The 22,898-nt window shown below is 34.9% G+C and overlaps 1 protein-coding gene across 1 annotated transcript in view; it reads right to left on the bottom strand.

Moving 5' to 3' along the window:
• CHM (CHM Rab escort protein) overlaps positions 1 to 22,898 on the bottom strand; it is a 74,497-nt gene that overhangs the window by 5,312 nt on the left and 46,287 nt on the right. Inside the window, exons 9-14 of the mRNA XM_049827839.1 lie at positions 18,164 to 18,241; positions 12,143 to 12,247; positions 11,206 to 11,269; positions 10,199 to 10,295; positions 5,699 to 5,791; positions 2,128 to 2,294 (exon numbers count right to left, since the gene is read on the bottom strand). Of these exons, the coding sequence (XP_049683796.1) occupies positions 2,128 to 2,294; positions 5,699 to 5,791; positions 10,199 to 10,295; positions 11,206 to 11,269; positions 12,143 to 12,247; positions 18,164 to 18,241 (604 nt within the window). The remainder of the gene's footprint in view (positions 1 to 2,127; positions 2,295 to 5,698; positions 5,792 to 10,198; positions 10,296 to 11,205; positions 11,270 to 12,142; positions 12,248 to 18,163; positions 18,242 to 22,898) is intronic.

Genomic DNA, 22,898 nt, shown 5'->3' with positions numbered 1-22,898 from the left:
ACATGTATTTCCCTTCTCCACTTGTCTAGAAGGTACCTGTATGCTAGATGGGAAGGGTGTATTCTAACTGTGAGTTCTGCTTTTTCTTCAGCCTATTCTTCATTTTGTTCTCACATACGCTCCTCACTTTTATTTTCCCTTATGACTTAATTATAAATATGTTTACACTAAAATATTTTTCACTCTAACTAGTGACCATTCGTTTGAAAATTTACAGCAGGTTCAAAAAAAAAGTAGCTTCTATCTACTCCTTCTGAAAGGCAGCGTTTTAGGCTCTTGATTGTTTCTCCTCCAAAATCTGCTTGTTTAACATCTATCTCACTGATGGTCAACAGATTTAACACAAAGGCTAACTACAGTACCCGGAATATTTAAACACAGCTTGATCTATAATACCGTAACTCATTGGTAAGAAAAAAGCTCTTAAGGTAAGACAAAGCTGAAAAGAAACAAAAGGTAGCTATCAATTAGAAATAAGCTGGGTTTTTTAAGTGTATTAAAACAGCTTTTAACTTGCACTGTTTTAAATAAAGTTAAATAAAAAAACCTCATTTAGAAAAGAACTCATTTACAATTTGAAACTGCTACCATAATAATTGTCTTGCATTATTTTTTGTCTTTACAGTTCTTTGTCCTCTTGGGAGGCAAATTATTGCCTTGTAAAGCAAAATGAAGGGTACTATTAGCCCTTAATTATACTGTTCTGACCCTACAGTTCAGGCTATGTCAGCCTTTCCACTTTAAAATCTTACTTTTAAGAGGTTTATGACTTAGTCATAAAAAATATCCTGCAACTGGTTAGAAGATGGCATGCACGTTCTCTGAACACGGCCATTAAAAAAACAGCTTTAAAAATTACTAGTGCCAGTTAATCCTACAAAGATGTAGAAGTGTTCTCACGTTAGCTCTGAAAGCACCCTGACACCACAGTGCCTGCTGTGGCAGATTTGCCTAAGAATTTATACCTTCCTTATCAGGTGGATCTCTGAATGGAAGAGCAAAGAAGTGTTCCTGTATTTGTCTTTTGCTCAACAAGTCATAATCTACGTGCTTGCATGATCTTGTTGTCTTCTGCTCAATAGTAGTGGGGAAGGCACAATCAGAGGTATGACAGGAAGTTCTTTGTGAATTTCTACATACCTACCCTTGAAGATCTGGAGTCCCTGCATATTCTGCCTATTGCCAACACAGAAGGTGGCTATTTCACAATCTCTCCATCTACCTAGTTTTGTTTAGGAAGCTTTCACTTTTCACCTCCAATTTCAAAGCACTAGTAGTTTGTCTTAAATTGAGTACTGGTATGGCATACCTACTACTAGGCAAGTTGCAACTGGTTCTCAGTTCAAGATTCTAGTTAGCGGGAGCTAGATACGTAGACACCCAAATCTGAGAACTAAAAGTCGGAACTGAGTGTGATTTGGTGCCAAATACTATCTCAAAGTCATGAAAAGAATGTTCCCCTCAATTCCTTCAGAGACAATTACACCATAATTTTTTAATACAGCACTACTAAGGCAAAGAGAAGGTAAACTGAGACAGACAGCTTAATGTACCAGATTAGTAATCATGCTGGGTTTTTTCCTAACAGGTTTTAGGTTTGTGACTATGTCCTGCAGATAGTAAACTACTTTGATGATCGTTCCAACTTGAACTGTAGATAGGCTTTTCTGACCTTTGGTTTGTACTGCTTCTCTACTACTGTACCTCCTCTCTAACCTTACAGGTGAAAGACAACATATTTTGGAGAGTTATCATCTATATTTCTGAATTATTTGACAATTTTTCCTTTCAACAGTATTAGAGCAAGTAGCCATTCTACTGAGATCAGCATCTTCAGGTACTGCTGCCTTCTAGGTTCCCTTTACCTATTCACATTAACTATCTCCTACTCCTAATGTTACTATATCAACTGACCTTTTCTCAAGTTTCCTCTGTTCTCAATCCCACTGACATTCACTTTGCTCATTATGTTTTTTTTGTATGTCTAGCTGTGAAGTTTTATAGCTGTATTAGTACTAATTACCTAGCATAAAGCAGAATAATCCAGAACAAAAGTAGACTGTATTGGACTTTCTTACATCTTTAAAATTAAAATCCTGCAACCAAAAAAACCCTGAAGTGCCCAACCTGTTTGACAGCACAGTCATTTCCTAAAGCAGAGTCTGGTCCAGAACAGACATAAACATTTGAGGGTAAGCCATCATATGAATTTTTGTCAACTCCTGAAGAATCTCTCATGTTGAAGTAGACTGCCCAGAGGACTCTAGGTTTTTCCAGTTCTTCATTGTCAGTCTCTGAAAAGCAAAGAAAAAAAGTGTTTCCAGTAATCAATGCTCATGTGTAATACAGGAAATATGTAATCTAGCATACTAAAAGTCAATTTATTAACATGGAATTACTGTAATAAAGTAATTTTTTTTTCTTTAAAAATCCAATTAATCTTACTTTCCATTCTTTTCTGAGGTACTCTTCCCTCATACTTTTTTTTTCCTTTACAGCCATGGGTATGTAAACTCTACTTATTCTGTACACATTATGCCACATAAGAACTAGTTATCACCTAAAAGCATACTACCAAGAAGCTTGGTCTAAATTTAATGCCTTTCCACTTCATGTTATCCAGTTTACTCTGGATAAACTCCACGAGCATGTGACACTCTGAACAAGTGCTCCACAGCTGTGCCAACTTGAAGCTATTGCATTCCATATGCAAAGATATTTTTCATCTATACTCCCCCCCCATCCCCCCCATTTAATAGTTTATCTTTGTATGGGAGCTCTTCTCATAACAGACCTTTGTGTGCTTTAAGATTGAGCGTCTTCAAGCCAATCTAAGGAGTCTAACTAATGCTCATGCTTTAAATAAAAGAAATTTTAAAGCAAAATCCAGAAAGAATACTGCACCCCCAATTAAGTGCAGATAAAGAATTGCCAAAACCCAGAAGTACTCTAGTTGAGATGTGTGATACGCAGTAGAAACTCTAACCTGTGGAAACACTGCTAAATAAAAATAAATTATTAATTTATATTTATCTATGCTTACTGAGGACTTGTACTGTGCTCCAATACTCATTATGAACACAAAATGTTCATAAACTACATCTTGCTGCTTCATCATCTGTACCTTCTTGCAGTTATTTTGCACATTCTTACAACCCCTCTGCACACAGGCAGAAAAACCTCTGGGAAGATGAAGGTCACTTTTTAACAGTGCAGAATGCAATAGAGGAATACACAACATAGATTCTTAGCTTAATAGGTACTATTTGTTTGGCATATTTGCTGTCCCCTTTTTGGTATTTTACCTCCTCTAAAACAAATGAAGCTTGTAAAAGACCTTGTGAGATTTACTTCTTTCCAAGGAAGAAACTTCTAGATAACAATGGCATTCAAAACAGTATTTTAAAGCAGTTGAATTAGAAAAAAAAAGAGATAAATCTGTGCTATTCCTTTACTATCTTTTTATAACTGTCAAATATTTAAAAAAAAATAGGTGCTAACCATACTGAACAGTTTGAAATCTAAATTAAATTCATCAGCCTGTGAAAGTCTAAGCCTTAATACAGGGCAAGATGCTCTTTAATATATTTAAAAGTTCACATTGCTCATAAAAGTTACTTCTTCCTCATTTAGGCAGGAAAATGAATGGAGTCCTCTTCTCCAGGTGACTTTGCCTCTTTGACCTGCCATGGCCCAGTGCTCACTTTATCTGGTGATTCATTTTCAATAACTCCAACAGTATTTGTTCTGACATTTTAATTAAAATACGACCACTACCTCATCCTGATGATAAAAAGGCCTATGTGTCAGTGAAAACTAGCTTTTCAGTGCCTCAGTGCACCTGAGGACCCCTATGATCACAGAGTTTCTACAGAAGAATTTCAGCCAGGTCCTAAACAATATATCATTTCAAAACTGGATCACTTTTAACATTAAGATTAATGCCACCCCCCCAAATGATTAGAAGACACTAAACTGCAAGCCAATCTTTTCTTCACCAATTGAGTCTTTGAAACACATAGCACTGTCTTGAAAATTTAAGATACACATTAAATATTAAAAGTTGGAAATTAGCAGGCTTTAAATTAACAAATAGCAACATGAAAAGCGTTTACAGCTCTCCAATCTAACAAAATTTTCTACTTACAAACCCTACTTGTATTCTACATATTTGTTTTGTGAAGGCACTTGTATTATAAACACGGTAAAAAATTTACATCTTTGGGACATCAAAGATGCCTTTCCTGGAAGCAAAAAAGAAAATGCATATTATTTAATACTTTACTTCCTGTTAAAAGCACTCTGTTGTCTAACAAAAACAATCAGATATTTCCTTTTTAATTAAAAGGTACAGGAAAAAAATACCTAAAACCAGAGAAGAACACAGAAAAACAAACTTGTGAAAAGCTAACTCAACCCTTCATGAAACACTGTTCTTGGTTACACAGCCCTGAGAGGAAAAAGAAAGACTTGCCACATAAATTACTGCACTTATTTTTTTTTAACAGAAGGAAATTCTACCTGAATTCATGTTATGCTTCATGAATGAAGCATAACAGTAAATATTATAAGCAAACCAATTATAAATATTATAAAATATTTCCACATCTAACCAACTCGCCTATATACGAACATTAACACTTCCACTGACAGCTAAGTATTGTTTTCTCATAGAACAACTATGATTTACCGTATTTAAGTATGAGCAGACTACATTTAAAAATGCTTTGCCAGGGTTAGAACGCAGCAACACCTTCTATGTGCGCACTACCAATTCTATGAGCATCTAGCAAAAATAAGATTAAAATCAAGATCTCGGGATTAAATTTCAAAGAATTCTGTGGAACTAGCTCAAAGTATCTCAGGGACAATTTCTTTCTAGGCAACAACTGCTCTGTCAACAGCTGCTTTCCTCTGGGACTGTGAAATTGTCCATCTCAAGGTCAAAATGCATGAAAGTAGCTGGCAAAGGTTTCCTTGAATTTAGGGCCAAATAGTTCATTATTGGAAATTACTGGAAATCTATCTTCCTGATAACACTGCAGTGTGTAACAACTTTACGCTTCCACTGCTTAAAGCAGAATCCAGAGAATTTCAACTAAAAACAGCAAACAAGGAAGCACTTGAAGAAGACAACAAAAGAACGAGCAACAGTGTTACAGCGAGAAAGGCAAAAAAACCCTAAGAAGCTTATAGCACTGAGCACATCTGACAGCTGGAGGGGAAAAGCAAATCACTAACTTCTGGGCTTTTCATAACTTTTGTTAGGGATACCCAGGTGACAGAAATCACTAAAAGCAGGATAGTGTAAAAAAAACCAGATTCACAAATATTTCACTTCATTACTGCACCTTTGAAAGATACGCTGAGAAGCAAATAAGTTTCCATGAAAAAGATAGTGTGAAAAATTAAAAAGTTCCTAGACCCTTGTAGCCATGGTCCTTGTATAATGAAGTTAAACCACAGCTGAAGAAGACTTGGAACATTAGATCATGTAATACAAAAAACCTGACATCTGTCTAATCAATCTCATTCTCAAAATAGATTCCTTTACTTTGAAATGTTGGTATCTAAATAGCAGCTCACCATATGTTGACTCTGATGACAGATTCAGACATTCAGTAACAGATATTTTAGTTACAAGGGTAAATTATGTTTTTGCAAAATAATCTCTTAATACTTCGTTTATTTATTTTACCTTTTTCTGTATTTAGATTGAATAACTTCCGTACAACAGGCTCTAAATCTTCCCTAGCAGTTTTAGTTGATGGACAGGTTAAATGGACTAAATCTGTTAAAAGAGAACACAAACTAATTACTATCGCCAATACACAGATATATAAATATTTACAATTTTTAAAGGGCACAACAGTCTTTTAGAAATCACTGCTCTTCATACAAATCACTTCCTTTAACCCAGAGAAGTAATGTATTATGGAAATACAGTGTATATACACCACACAGAGAAATTTTCTTAACACATCTCAAAATTATCTCTCTCTTCCATGTATGTTGCCAAGATGAAAGTAAAATTTAACATCAGCAGTGCAGACAGAGAGAATGCCATTCTATGAAAATGTGTCTACTGATACCAGGAAAAGCAGCAGCAAGAATCTGGACAACACATTGTATTTGCCATTAATAACCTCTAGAAACCCCAAGTGCATTCTTATCAGTGTTGACAGTCCAATAGTTCAACAACATACTAAACCCACATATATGACTACTTTCATCAATGCTCTCCTTTAAGAGCTAAATTGGGATTGAGTGGTAATTTGGAAATTTGGCTACTCACAGTTTAAGTCTGGCTGTACAGGAGTAGGTAGGAAGCCATCTTTCTCCACTGAAGTAAAAAGTTTGAGCAAGACTTCCATTTCTTTTATCATACTAAACAGTAAATAGGGGATGAAGTGAATAGATGCATGTTTTACTTTACAGCTCAAGTGGGCTGGCCGTTAACTGTTTCTCTCCAGCCGCATGGAGAATGAAGAACCCTGGGAACACTGTCATGTTTTGACAAACCAGAGAGAATTTAAAGATAAGCACTGCTGAATATCAGAGAACTGCACTGCGATGCAAGTTATGACACATGCAAACCCTTGGTACAACATAACAAAAAACTCTACAGCATTTTATTCATCCACCTTCTTATAGGATGAGGAAAGAACAGTTTTGTGTTTGGGTAAAGGTGAAATTAGGTTAGGTGGGCCAGTAAGGATTTCTGACAATTTGCAAAACTGATTTCAAGTACTTGATTTCAAGAGGTGCTCTGTACACGTCAGAAACTAATCACAGCGTACAGCAAACCCATACTGGAAAAAGATGACATGAAAATATTTTGGATCACAAGAACACATTTGTGGAACTACATAATTGATCAAAATTCACCTCACAGCAGGGGCAAATCAACATCACAAAATCCAATTTTGTATTTGTGAAAATTCAGAGTTTTGCTTGAATATTGCAGATTTGATATTTAGATTTCTTGCTAATGTACTTGTCTTCATGAAAATAAAGTTGCTAAACAGATTCCTCATGCAACCTACTATTCCTTCATTAGTTGTTTAACTAGTGAAGTTGCCGACTCCTTAGAAGAGATTATCACTTCATGCAGCTCTTGACCTCTTCTGTCCCACTGGTCTGTATTCAGATACAGAACCAGCTACTCTGCTGCTTTATCCCATCTGATTTTACATCCATTCATTCAAATTAAAAACCCCTCATCTTAAAGCTTTTTAGAAAACCACCTTAACTGACTCATTCGCTACTGCATAGTTGTCTGAGAACTTACCAGCAGAGGAATACCTGTCAGAGAATCATGAAGAAGTTTAACATATCTTTGTACGAAATTTAAACTGATTCATTTTTTCTTCATTACTGTACACTTCTGATCAATTCAATAGCAATGGATAGCTATAGTGTTATTTTAAATCCATATAACATTTTTTCTCTTTTCACTCTGAAATCTGGCTATATTTGTGTCGTTATTTACAAGTACATCATAGGTATCTTGAATGATTTCCTGGCCGCAGCTATGCCACAGTAAGTTTGACGCTGACTCCAGGCGACCAGAAATTTAACCCTTCATGCTCCTCTTCTTTCAGCTTGCACACACAGAGATTATATTCAAACATTAATACCCATTTTTTATTTCACCAAAACCAAACCTTCTGTCTAGAAGGAGTATGTACTAAAAAAAGTAAAAGAAAACAGGTGGTGATAATGAAAGTCTCCCTGTAACCTTAACTAAATGTTTACAATCCCAAATGTTGTAATACCATCTATTCTTTCCTCAAAAAACCCAGCTATAAATCACTAAAGTTCACATCATTTACTTTCTATAAAATCTTTTTTATTATCTTTAAGGTTATAGCTATGAGTCACAGTCATCAGTATATATTTTGATTATAGTTGATTTACTCGAGTATAACTGCATTAGTTACAGTGGTTGCCAACATTTGTCTTCAAGTAATTCTTCTAGCAAGAAGAACGATGAGTTTAGTTCATGATTTCATCATTACAGTCTCAATTTTTAGGGCAAGTGAAGGAGTTTGGTTCCACTCAACTGGCATTACAGATTATGTGCCTGTCATTTATGCAGTGTGATCAAAGAGTAGATGTATTTGTATACTTATCTTAAATAATTGTTTGACGGAGAAATCACTCAGGTTAAAACCCATTTACAGATAATGATGTAAAAGTTTTTTAAAAAATTATGAATTATGTCCCATAACTAGAACTGAGCTATACCTAAAATAGAACTATATTATTTCAATACATGAAGACAAATTTCATGAAGGAACGTAGTACCTTCTCTTCTGAAATGAAAAGAATTTATGGAGAGAAGTAAATAACAGAAACCTTAATTTTTCAGCAGCACAGAAATCTCATGAAACTAATAATTTACACCTACTTGAACATCAATCCTTCTTTAATTTCACTTCCTGCTATATGTATTTTGTGAACTCTTAAATAAAGTAAATCAGCTATTTAAAGGATAAGTATTAACAATATGCTTTATAGCACTAAATTCTTAATTACAGGTTTGTTTGGGTTTTTTTACTAAGTAGGAAATATAACTTTGAATGACTTAATCATTTAGTTCACTCTTCTTTCATATGCAAAGAACTGAGTTCAAGCCTAGGTAACAGTAAAATAAATTGGTTATTATTACAGTTACTTATTTTTGGTTAAAAAACATTACGTCAGGCAACCTCTAATTCCATGTATCTTCCGTAGTGTCCCAAACTGGTATTCTAATTAACAGAATTCAGAAGAATTTGGAAAGAAAAATAAATACCCAGTAAGAACATTTTGTTGCTCATCTATTTCAAGTTCACATAAAATACCAGCAAGAGTCATAAAGCTCCGTACATAGAAAACTGTTAATGGAAATACTGGGATGTCCCTTCTAGAAAGGTGATCTCTGTGATATTTTTAGAATTAAAGAGTCTAATGCAGTAGATGACAATAACAAAGTTCTTATAAGAATTTTTATAACTATACCTCAAATATATCGTGATGCACTCCTTCCCTCTCCAAATCTCGTAATGGGACACAATCCCACCTCTACCAAAACTTTCAGAAGATAAAAAGCCTCCAAATACAGTGTACTTCAGGTACTTCTATTTAGTAGTTCAGCTAAAGTAGTCCATTTAAAAAAAACCCCAAACAACAAACTACCAGTAAGATGTGCTCCAAAATATTCTGCCAGAAATAATACTGAAATATACTTGATGCTTGTACTGCAAACCTATCCTTATGAAACCAAAAATTTGTAGCACTTTTTACAAGGCCAGAGAGTCGTACAGCATGAAGATTCTCTTAAATTTCAAAGGCAGTCTGAAAGGAAAAAAATAAAACCAAACAAAAACCCCCACATGCATCCATGTTAACCTAGATTCCACCTTTTTGCTTAAAGGTTTTTTTCAGAAATGATTTGAGAAAATACTTTGGGTGAATTTTGGCCCTTTAATTATAGTGGTTAGAGAAATTCCTGGCAGAAAATTTTACAAAGAAAACATTTCTAAGTAAAAAAAAAACCTTAATATTTTTACTTGAAGACTGCACAATCTTAGCTAGTTGCAGTGGAGAAGAAACAGTCTGCTAGACCTCTTCACTAACATTATCTGCCATTCTACAAAATCTTCAGTTGTCTTAACAATCTTGCAGAATAAACAAAATGTGGAATTCTAATACTTTTTTAATCTAAAAATAAAATAAAATACAGCAGTCATATCAAAAAGCTCTTTCTTGGTGCTATTTTATAATTACGGTACAGTAAACAGAGTATTGTCCGAGTACTAATAAGACTACAACTATCAAGCTTATTAGGCACCTAAAAGGACCATTTGACATGTGATCCATTTGGAAATAAAGAACAATATATTTCATTACCATGAAAATCACAATAGAAGTTTACATAAATAATTATCACCTGTAAATTCAAAAAGATCGAATGCAACAAGACTCTTGTAGTATGATTCCCAAGCCATATGAAGCAGCACACAACTGCTATCGAATGAAGACAATGGACTATTTCTCTCATCTGCTGGTAACAGTAACCTACTATCCACTGTTTTCTCAGGTAATAGCCTGGTCATTGTGCAGCAGAGGAATGATATGCACGTATTTTATATTTTGTTTCAGAGGTGAAAAAGGAAAAATATAGTTAAGATTACATATACCCTGTACTTACAAGTGTCCTTCATGCATGTCATGGTTGAGGAACACAACTCAATAACGCAAACTGCTGGTTTTCCTAGATCCACTGGAGGCACTGTCAAAATGGAAACCTATCAAACAGAAGGAACAACTTATGTTAAAGAAGAGTAACATGGAGGATGAGGCAACCAAAACAATTCTGAGTGAAGGTGAAAAATAACTGCAGACAGTTATACAATTTTGTTTTCTGGTTTATTAGTAACAATTTGTGCAATCAATCCTGCAGAATTTGAGCATTCAAGAATTTCTACACAAGTCAGCAAGGCCACCTTTGTTAGCAATGTCTGCAGCTGCCGAACAGAAAGAAAAACTCCTATCACAGCCTTTTCCAAAAGGATGACAGTTTAGGAACTCTGATGGCAAGAGACTGCAAAAATCTTTTTTTGAACACTGGGCAGAGCACTGTTCATTGAGAATGACTGGAGAACTTTTATGCAGGACTGCTACTAGTAAGACTTAAGAAGAACAGACTTGTCTGTCACATATGTTCTTATTTTGTAGATCCTCATTAACCTGTAAGAATACAGGAAACGTACAGAAGAAACACTTAACTTTAAAATTAAGGTCTGCAAAGACTGACAAAGCAGAACATTTAAAGAAGGATCTGAAAGTGTACAATAAGAACTTCAAACAGTAAAAGTGAATGTCAAATAGAACAAGGGAACTTTTAACAAAGTTTAGACAAATAATTAACAGTTAACAGAATACTAAGAGTAACAGTTTATTAAAAAGCAAGCAGAATAAACTACTGTAAAGACAAAAGCTTAGAAACTCTGTTAATATAGTATGAACCAAACAGCCATGGAACCAAAATGAAATAAAATAAAATTCCTAATCGTTTTTATAGAGACTCACGAATTAAACAATTATCAGTAGAAACAGCTGACTAAAAAGCTGGATTCACGCAGAAACAAAAGCCTGAATTAATTCTTGCCAACGTACAATTCATAAAGAGATAAGTGATACAAAATTGATACATACCTGCTGCTCTGAGTCTGTGTTTAGTACAGACTGATCTGTAATGAGCACTGCTCTGGAGATCTGCCTACAATTAAACAGAACAATTCTGGCATTTCACAAAAAGGTAAAAAGTAGCAATTTGGATTCACAGTTTTGGCAATACCAATCTAAATATAATACTGTGGGAAAGCTAATTATGATTGTTAGTGGGATATCTTGCCTGTTGCTGAAGTAGGAACACATCTGGAACACTAATGTAGTATTTTCATTGACCAAATTAAATGATGAAGCCAGTGCTGTTATGTAAAACAGCTGAAATATCCTTCTGATTTTTTTTTTAAATCTTTTGTTTATCTGATCAAGATTAGTAGCAACATATTACAGGACTTTTTATGTTCCAAAAAGCACAGGACACTTTGGACTAAGGGGAAATATACTAAGGTGGAGCTCATGAATTGAAGTTTCTAATCCTCCATTGCCTATGATTATTTCTGCACTGCGCCTACTACTACAGTTTTACTAATATATTATCTGCAGTATTTTGAAGAAAAAGGCAGCAGCATATGTCCAATGCTTTTGGCAAGAACAACAAAAATCAGGGAAAACAATGACTTTTAATACTTTTCTAAACCTGACCAAATTTCAAGTGAGAACAGCAAGAGGCACCTCCACCTTCCGAACACTTTTTAACAAATATGAAATCCTAATGCACTTAGAGCTATTGGATTTTTTTATAAGGCAAAGGGGGATATGATTTAGAGCACAATTTAAGAAAACCTAAAGATAGAAAGTATACAGTATGCCCTGAAGTATATAGAAGACAACAAAAACTATGCACAGAACTAAGCTGTACTGCAAAGTTAAAGCAGGACACAATAATCTCTTAAGTTTAACTTGCAGGGTACTTCATACACTATTATTTAAAGAAATTTACTATGTTTACTGTTTTATCACATACCTGTAACACACATTTGTGCATACGCTCTCTGAAAGGTAACTATCCTCCACAATAAAATAATTAGCACTTATTCTTTGTCCAAAATGATCCACAATAGCTTTGCATCTGTTTAAAAAAAAAAAAAATCAAACCAAAATAAGATATTTAGATATAAGGTAACAAAAGCATGTGTAATTTTTCAAAATAGAGTTATATAGCACATCATTTTTATCTTTCAAACAAGTTAGTTACACATTTAACAGGTGAACCCCTGAAACAACTCAACTGAAATTGATAATTAAATCATAAACTTACACATTCTACCTGGTATATACAATTTTTTACTTGCAATGCAATTATAGATAATGATATTGGAACATTAATAAACTGGTCACTTTATAAGGAAAACTAAATATAAGCTAATAACACTGGCATTTGATTATACATGAAAATGGCATACATTTCTTACTTCATGATACATGGAAAAGTAATACTGTGAATTATTTTGTAGGTGCTACCCTATTGCAGTGTTATTTTTCCCCAGTCAGCAACCTTTACCAAAGACAAGTTTATTTTGACAATATTTGACAAATTAAATGGCAAATTAACTTAAGAGATGGAAGGAAAAATCCCTGAGAAATGTGTGCATCAGACTGTTCCTAGAGAACTTTTCTGAGCTTCTATATTTGTGACTAAATGCACTGTTTATCTCTAAATTACACAAAAAAGCATTAACTAAGCCACATTGCTTTAAGAGCAACACAAACATTCTTGATAGATACTGTTTGTCTTTGAGCATATACAAATTCTAACCTAAACATGTATTAGTCTGCCTCAGGCAATTCTTGAAAAAGTAAAAAAAAAAATTAAAAAAAAAAAGAAGAAAAAAAAAAAAGAAAAAAAAGAAAACCCCAAGGACCAGCCTTGCCCCCCCGCCCACCCATCTCTCTGAATGCAAGCAGGTCAAAATAAAATGAGATTAATTAAAAGTTGAGACATTGCTACAAAAATTTTCAAGATTCAAGTGTAACACAATACACTAACACTCCTATAAATGGGACAGAAATGAAAACACAGGAGAGAAGCAATTCAGAGAGCTTAAATGAGAACAGGATAGAAATTTCAGATTTTAATGGGGAAAGATCTCTATTAAAGAACAAACTTCAGACTTATATATAACATATATGAAACTAAATCATATATATGAGACAAATAAAAAGGAGGCTGCATACAGATACTAACTAAAAACTTCTGCTGATTCCTGCATGCCATGATCTGTGTTCTATTTACTTGTACACAGTCTCCTCAAACTGAGACATTGCAAACATTTTTAGAAACTCCTAGAGGTTTAAAGAGCACCTATCTTAATGAATGTTTTTCCTATCTGAAGTGCAAGGAAAATATGTGCACTACAGTTTCTTTCTTTATAGCTTGTTTCCATATCCTAAGAGACTTTAAGGCTTAATACTGATTTCTAAAACAAGATTTTAAGATTTTCTAAAAAAAAACCCCTAAACTTCTAAAACTAAATGAAGCAAATTAGCTTTATTTAACTTTTGCTTGGTTTATGAAAGTTGCTGCATTTTTTTTTTTAATTAAATCCTTCTGAATCAGTATCTCAATGTTTCAGTCAATTTAATGTACAGGATTCAAACCAGTAAATGCTCTCTTGCACATTTACACACACACACGTGCGCACACACAGGGAAACATCAAAAGAAACAAAAGGATGCCCAATACAGAGATCCCTTACAGATTTAAATGTGTTTTTTCATAGTGCAACATTACTGCTGTATCAGTAGGTATCTGACATGCAAGTTAGGCCTTATGAACAAACAGCATTTCTGTAACTTCAATTTATTCATTAGCTTCTGTGATCAAAACAATCTATAAAACTAGAGATGAGAACCAAACCTAAACAAGCAAGAGCAATCAGCTGCCACTGGCTTTAGTAAACCGCTTGCTTCTGCAGTGTGAAATGAGAATGGAAAAAGGGTGCATGCAATGCTTATTTACGAACGCAGAGGTTTATGACAATTAAGCATGTTTTTATAACACTAACTTCTAACGCTGATTTCATAGGAACCTGGATACTACATATATATACACCTATATTCAAATTCAACACATAACTTGAAAACAGTAATTAGAAGAAGTCTAATGGTACAAGCATTGTTTAACTTTAGACATGTAGTATTCTTCATACAGTTTCAATCACGTTCTATTCAACATGTGTTTCACTTGTAACTTTAAGAAGTTTTCTCCTAATGTTAACCTGATTTCATTCTCAAGCACTCATTTGAATACTGCAAATAAACAAGGAAGTCAAGCTGCTACAGTTCATTTCTAATTATAACCTTTCTTATTGTTTATGAAACAATTTCCCCTGCCACCCCCCTAAACATTATTGAAGGGGAAAGGTTGATTAAATGTCATGTTGCATCACTCAAAGCCAGCAAAAGCAACTACACACTTTATTTTCCTGCTAAGTGTTGTTTCCTCTCCTTTGTTCAGGAATAGCTATCAGGTCATACGTTTGATAAGATTTTACACAGAAAAAGAGATAGCGCTTTTAATTTCAGTCTCCACTTTACTTCAAAGGATGATGCTGAGAAAATTTCTTTCAAGTACTGCTTCCAAATATGGAAAACACTTATGCACTGACATTATCAGGTCTCTGTCATCTGATATGTGTTGGGACAATGAATCATACAGAACCCTCCATTGACCTTCTTTCAATGTGTCTAGATAAAAGGATGAAAATTAGAATCCATCTCCTTGCAGTGCCACGAGTTATAAATGTACTTTATAGGGCTCATTATCCAAACTAATGGACTAAGGGCGACATCCTTGAAATGGACTTACCAGCACTGACAAAGCCAGTATGCAATATTTCAAGAAAGATATGTAAATTACTATGTGTTTGCTATATCTTTTTATTACAGATGTATAAATTTCCATTTATCATATCTTTTCCATTTTTGAGACAGAATTATGTAATTGGAAACATACGTAAAGTGTGATCAACATAAAATCCCTACCATTATTATACATGGAATCCATGCAATTTAAAATACTTCAGATTTTATCACATGTACCCCAAAAAGTGACCTACAATAAACACAGAAGAAATAACAAAAAGAAAAATAATTAGCATGTATACAATCAATGTGCTTTTTCCTCAACCTAAGGAATATGAAGTGGTTTTTATTTTCTAACAGAGCATCAGAGTTTTATCAAGAACACAGGATGTTCTGCATATGTATTAAAACAGCAAACCTAAGCTGATACAATACGTAAAAATTAGAAATTTTCAGGTGGATTACCAAAACCTTAAAATAGGTATGTCTACAAGTTTCTACACTTTCACACTGTTTTCTCTGAATCTTACTTTCATAAACTATAAAAATGACTATAAATTATAAAAATAATTGTATAGTTGGGGATAGAAAAAGGAGTCGGAATAAACTTTGTTGATATTTGGGGACTTCAAATTAAATTCTAAACTAGCAACAAAGTTTGAGAAGAAAATCAAGGCTGTAGCTGTAAGAATAAGTTGTCCTTACATGTCCTAAAGCAAGAATATTAAAAATAGTGAAAAAATAACTGCACTAAGATCTTGATGAAGTCTGGAAGCCTATGGAAGATGCTTATAAAATAGAATGAATACTACACAATTTGACTAAATTTCTGCTGTTGTGAGTTTAACCTATTTGTAACCGAGGTAAGCTGCCTCTGAAACTACAGACAGCTGTACTGACAACACGATATGAATTTGTCTATTACCAATTACTATTAATGGCCTGTTGACTCAAAAGCTCAGTAACTCATAAATACCCTCATTAATAATTTGATAGCTGATTTTTATTAAGCAAAACACTGAAGCCCAAAGTCAAGAGGAAATTGGAGCTGATGCAGGGAGGGAAATACACAGTCAGGAAAGAGATGACATGAAGAAAGAAGAAGGAGGGAAAGGAAATAGTGATGATCTTGGCAACAAACTGGATAGCTTGCTAAGTAACACTCTAAGGAAAAGACTTAGCAAGTAAAAGCAGTACTGCACTCAGGTGAGAGAAAAGAAAATCAAGAGAAATAACGTGACTGAATAAAACCAGGTCAAAGAAACTCAGCTTTTTGAGTGACATTTTTGCTACGGTGAAGACGATGTGTGAGACTTTTTAAAATTACTAGGGGAAAAAAGAGAACATTATATGATCCTTCTTTCATTGCTGAAAATACCTTTTTTAAAAAACAAACTGTCCTAGGCTGCATTATTTTCATCATCTCAAAGAAGTCTGACACTTCCCTTCTCTTCAACACATATTTTTTCGTTAACTTTTATTTTGATGTAGAAATGCCACTTGGTAAAATACCCGCTTTGAAACTATGGGAGACGTAAAAAGAGACAACAGAAGCAGGCAGACGGCTCCAAGGAAAAGGCAGCTGACTAGATTTGGGAAGCTGGATGTGCTGTGCTTCTTCATATTCAGCATCAGATAACGGCATTATTAAAAGACCAAAGTTTTTGGAATAATGAAAGTCTGGTAAAGTCTTTTAAGAATATTTCAGTGATTCTGCACCTCAAAAACCCATCCTTCTGTTTTAAGTGAGAATGGCATAAGTGAACCACTAAAGCAGCCTAATAGCCTAAAAAAGACACTTGAAACCTATCTGGAACCCTGAGGAATATATTTGATTCAAAACATAAAAGCAGGTTAAAGGAAGAGCAGCACTCCACCTTTTTTGGAATACATATAACCTTAACAAAGAAAACATTCATTTCAGAGGTCTTCAGAATGTGCAAAAGGAGCTGGAAACTGGGGTAACCAGCACCACTGACCAGCTAAGATCTCCATAGAGTGGTGCTCGGAAGTTACTAACAACTATAAGCTTTGTTCCTCTGAAAGAACAAGTTAACTATTTGAACACTATTGGAAAATAAAGCTGCCTGCAGTAAAAGTTCAAGTATTACTGTTAAACTATAGAGTTTATGAAAGGGGCATAATTTCATTTGCATATGAATCATGCACTTAAAGCAACACCACACATGATGAAATGCTATCACAGTTGCATCTCAAAGTCTAAAACTGTGCAACGAACTTCAGAATCTTAAAGAACTGACAGAAAGATAGAATCTGTTGTTCACTGAATTTCAGGGAAAACAGATATTACTTGATCACGTCATGACAAATCTAGCTACAAGTACCATGCTCTCAAAGAGTCAAATGTGCAGTGCAACTGGAAAGTAAACACATTACACCGATCATTTAACTGCTGATTTTCCTACTAGAATGTTACTACATGTTTTTCTAGCTTAATTTGCAAAATTTTCTCCAGAATGTTTCGAACTTTTCAATTACAGAAACTAAGCTGAAAAGAGACTCTTAGAAGAGCCAGAGTCTGCAGTTAGACTAATAACTGATAGAACGTATGTAACAGAAATCATGACAATTTACAGAGGTGTGAAAAATGCCACTGTGGAAAAAAACTGTGGGTTGATTTTTCTTAGCTCAACTTTAAACCCGCCTACAGGCCTGATGTTGTAAAAGAATTTATCCTAGGATAAGAGGGCAGCATAGTTTATGACAACAATCTACCTAAAAACTCATTAAAGTCTTTTCTCTTGGAGTGACATGCATTATCAGCAAAGATTAATCTGATGAGTCTTTAGGTGAGCTCCATTTTTAAAAATGCAATAACAGAGGGCTTTGTTGTCATCTGATGAAAATCAATTAGAGTAGGTAAGGCCACAAGGAAAACTAACATCACTCATCACCAGCCCCCCGGCAGCTGAAATGATTTGTCTTCCAAGCTTGGGTGATCAGGAGCTGTAGTAATATCACAGGGAAATTAATTTAGTTTCTATATTCTAGACCCACTTTCCTTGTTCTGGAGGACCTATACACAAATTACTTTTAATCAAGGTTGATGTGTTATTAATACCAAGGAGGATCTTTGAAGAATCATTTTTTTTAAATTGACTTAACACATTTTTCATCTGTATTTTGTATATAAACAGAAGGTTACTTATATTACCCTTACCGTCCAGATTCTTTGTCCACTACAAGGCACTGCACGGAATGGCGAAGACAATAGATTCCACCAAATACGGCACACATCCTAGAAATGTATTAGGAAAAAAAATAAAGGTTACTCCTATCATGACTAATTGTAATCAGTGTGAGTGTGTGTCATAAGCAAGGCGAAGGCCTGTGCATGATGTAGTACATTTTTAATGACGTGTCTTAATCTCTGAATCAGACAATCAAAAAACAATCAAAATAAAACACATCATACAGTTTTTGTAAAGAATATGTTATTAACTTTTTTTTGTATTAGCATTTATCTTAGTCCTCTAAATTGTTACACTAGCTTGAGCACTCATTCTCTGTTACCATCATCAGTCATTCAGGATGGAAAAGCATCTATTTACTGAAGATGCACAGAGTATCTACTGACCACACTACATTGCACATGGTATGGAACAAGAAATGTAAGAACACACTATAACCATACCAAACTCCTACTAGAATTCCAAGTGTGTGTAATTCAGAAGTTATTTCTCTACTCTTACAAAATGTACTGGGGGAACTTCATTGGCTAAAAGCAGCTTAATTTTTGAGGGCATTAAGTGCCCCACTAGAATGAAGACTTCTTAGAATCTAAGGGTGTCCTCTAACAAATAGGAATTCCTCCAGGTTCTGCCTATGTTATGATATAGTTGCTTACGATATTCTGCACATGGACCAAAAAAAACTTCCTAAATGAAAAAGGAACTGACTTCACAAGTCAGTTTGTCAAAATCTAATGTATACTAAACTATTTAGCCATTTTCTATTTGCAGACAAAGCCCATTACCTAAACCAAGGAAAATTACACTACCCAAACATTGAGCCAATATTGCAACTCATCTGTTTTAAACTCTAAGCAGACTCACAGTTTAAACAAACTAGATTACAACATTTAAATATGAGGTAGTCACTTTTGAATATATGTTTATACCAACTTCTAGAGAAAACAGTTTTTATTAAGAGATTCTGTAATAATGCAGTCAAGCTTCTCTATTTTGCTTTGACGCAGTGAGATATACGCAGTTGAGAACGGCAGTGCTGCAGCAGGGGTCAACAAGCCAAACTCAGTACTGGGCAGAGACCAGAACAGGTCTACGGGAGAAGAGGAGACTTTACCACACCACTTGCAACATGGCTTCTTCTAAGAAGCAACCCACTGCTATACCCTGCACACATTCCTGCCTAGCAAAACACCGCACGCAGCTGGAGGTATTTGTCTTCCACTCACCCCGGTGTTCCACTGCTGAGTACTGTTAAGGAAGCATTCCAGAGACTTCTAAATCATAATCAAATTTCCCACTTTTTAAAATGGTCAACAAACCATTTTCTTCTTTCCATTCTGGGATTCCAGAGAGGAACTAGTCTGACTGTACCTACTGCCTGACTCCTGGGCTTCCATGTGAGGTCAGCCCACTGCCAGATTTCATCACTGGCCACGATGTTTTATCACCTCCTTGAAGAGATCTCTGACTAAAACTCTTCAGGAGATCAATCCGTCCTACGCAAAGCCTGAAACTGCCCTCCCCTAACGCTCTGCGGTAAAAGTTCAGTTGGTCTGGTGATAAACACAATCCTGGGTTAATCCCCGCATCCTAACTTCTATCTGCCAAAAACCAGGCTTGATCTCTGGGGATTACTTTTCTGTTGATTTAATGTGACACAAGGTAAATTAATTCACAAAAAATTAAAGTTCAGTTCCTGCAAGCGATGCCTAAAATTTTTACTGGACCCCCATTAACACTGAAAAGACTGCGATATCACTAGTTATAGGGGTTTTTTTTTTAACTCTAGCTCCTGAAAGATTTTAATCTAAACCCACATTCTTCAAAATGCTATCAAGCAAGTATAAACAAACAATATTCTTTTTGCTATGTATTTTTAAAAAACTCTTTAACCTTTCTGTGAGAGCACTATAATGCAGAGAAATTCAGGATCTTATAGAAACAAGATATACGTTAGAGATTCTCGAGGATAGAGCTTCACAATTAACTCTGAATTCAGATAAACTTCAATCAGTTTTTTGTTTACAGTGCATTATTTCAGGGGCATTCTTATTATAAGAATAATACAGAAGGCACAGGATGAAGTTCTCTAGAACTTGGTGTGACAAAAAACCCAGTAAGAACATTTAAAAAAATATTTTTCAAATTATTTTAAAAAAGAAATCATCTTTCTCTCTAAAATTTTCAGTCAGCATGGAAATTACACAGTGGTAAAAGGCAAAGAAAAAAGATGGGGGAGATGTGTCTGATCCTTTACAATAAAATTTCAGGTTTGGACTGTTTCCAATGTTTGATCTATCTTGGGCACCTTTAATTTTTAATTTAATTTTATTTACTCATTTAAGAATCTCCAGTGGTTCATTCAAATCAATCAGCTATCACTGACCTCTTCTCATGTAAGCTGAAGAAACAGAATGAACCAATAATTTGCATATTGACAAAAACTGCATATCCCTTTCTCAGAACTTCTCTATTAGAGACAACTGTGAAATGCTATCAAGCGACATTTCACAATTCCTCCTTCATCCTACAAGTTAAATACACCTGTGTTCTTGTGATCCCTATTATTCAAAAGTAAATAGCCTCTCATGAGTAAATCATAAAACAGTCTGTAGCACATTTGATACAGTGACACACTGTTCCATTTCGCCATGCTGGAGAAGCAAACTGAGTTTTCCGAGTTCCTGTTATTCAGCTGAGTTTTGGTGTGACCCAGACATTTGATGTTCAGCTCACAAATGAAAGGACAGAGCTGAAACTGGGAGGGCATAAAAATTAGAAATTACACCTGCCATTGTATTTAAAATAATGTGTAATTCTATTTGTCTTTTGATAGAGTTTATACTATAATTTAACAGAGTAGTGGGACTACATTTCTAATACCTGTTTAGCATTAACTGAGCATCAGACTAGCCAAAGCAAACAATCAATATGAGAATGGCAGACTAGTTTGGTGGAACACAGTTCTCCCAGATTTCTGGGATGACAGCAGGATTTTCCTGGTTTAACTAAAAGGTTTTTTTGTTTGGTGGGTGGGGTTTTTTTTTGTTGGTGGTTTGGTTGTTTTTTTTTTTTTTTTTTTTTTTTTTATTTTTTTTTTATTTTTTTTTATTTTTTTTTATTTTTAATTTTGTTTTGAAGATAGTGTTGTGGTTTAACCCAGCCTGCAACTAAGCACCATGCAGCTGCTCACTCACTCCCCCTGACCCAAGTGGGATGGAGGAGAGAATCAGAAGGAAAGAGGTAAAACTTGTGGGTTGAGATAAGAACAGTTTAACAGAACAGAAAGGAAGAAACTAATAACGATAATAATAACAATAATAAAATGACAATAATAAAAGGATTGGAATGTACAAAACAAATGATGCACAGTGCAATTACTCACCACTTGCTGACCAACGCCCAGTTAGTTCCCGAGCAGCGATCCCTCCCCTGGCCAACTCCCCCCAGTTTATATACTGGGCATGACGTTGCATGGCATGGCATAGCCCTTTGGCCAGTTTGGGTCAGCTGCCCTGGCTGTGTCCCCTCCCAACTCCTTGTGCCCCTCCAGCCTTCTCGCTGGCTGGGCATGAGAAGCTGAAAAATCCTTGACTTAGTCTAAACACTACTCAGCAACAACTGAAAACCTCAGTTTTATCAACCTTCTTCTCATACTGAACACAAAACATAACACTCTACCTGCTACTAGAATGAAAATTAACTCTATCCCAGCTAAAACCAGGACAAGAGCTTTAGATACCTGTTCATAGATGATGAACTAGAAAACAAAACTTTCATTTTGCAAACCTGACTTCCTAAAATGGTATCCATACTGGCATTCCAAAGTCATAGTTCAAAGACAGTACCGCAATACCTTTTAAAGTGCCTGAACGATGCAGCACAGCAAACAGCTGAAGCGTGTTACCAACTCACAGCTCTTCTGAGTCGTACTCCAAAAGGTAGCGGTCTAAGGAAACGTCAGCAATATCGCTTACTACTGTCCGAATCAGAAGATCCAGTTCCCTAGAAATACCTCTTCTACCCATGCAAAAACCTGGAGAATATACACCATGTTGAATCCCAGCCTTGGGTGCCTTGAGATTGGTGAAGATGACACAAAGGTTAAACATCCACTGAAGAATTATTACAGAGCCTTGAGCTACGGGCTTATTATCTCTAACGCTGCAATCAATGGCTTCTTGCCTGACAAAGCATGTATTAGGATCTTTCAAACCAACTCAGATGAATTTATTTCATATGTTGTATAAAAGAAGAGCACTATTAACCTAACTAGAACTAAGATTCCTTTGTTAAAAACTATAAATTATATTTTTCCTTTGACTTCAACCACAGTCAAGGGCTTTTTGATATATGCACTTTATTTTTCTAGCATGCTTTGAAAGAACGTTGCTGCTTGGCTGCGCAAAAATGTGAATTACTTATTTTCAAGAGTAGCCTGCTATCCAGTGGAGGAGGGCATGACCTGTTTTCATAGTAGGCCAGCAGAAAACTTCTCTTTTTAAATTAAAATGGAAAGGAATTTTGATTGTGTTGTGTTAAACAATTACAAAGAGTCAAAATACCTATTAAAACAGCCCAGCATGAAAAATGGCATGATTAGGAAGAACTTGCCAAAATTATTTAAATATAGAAATTGAAATATTAAACTAAATGGCATCCCAATAATTTATGACAAAGTAAAATCACTGTGCTAACATTACT

The sequence above is a fragment of the Accipiter gentilis genome, chromosome 24 (assembly GCF_929443795.1).
Source record: "Accipiter gentilis chromosome 24, bAccGen1.1, whole genome shotgun sequence".
Lineage (NCBI taxonomy): Eukaryota > Metazoa > Chordata > Aves > Accipitriformes > Accipitridae > Astur > Astur gentilis.
Note: the sequence above shows the minus strand (reverse complement) of the source record. Positions and strands in the feature narration are given on the sequence as shown.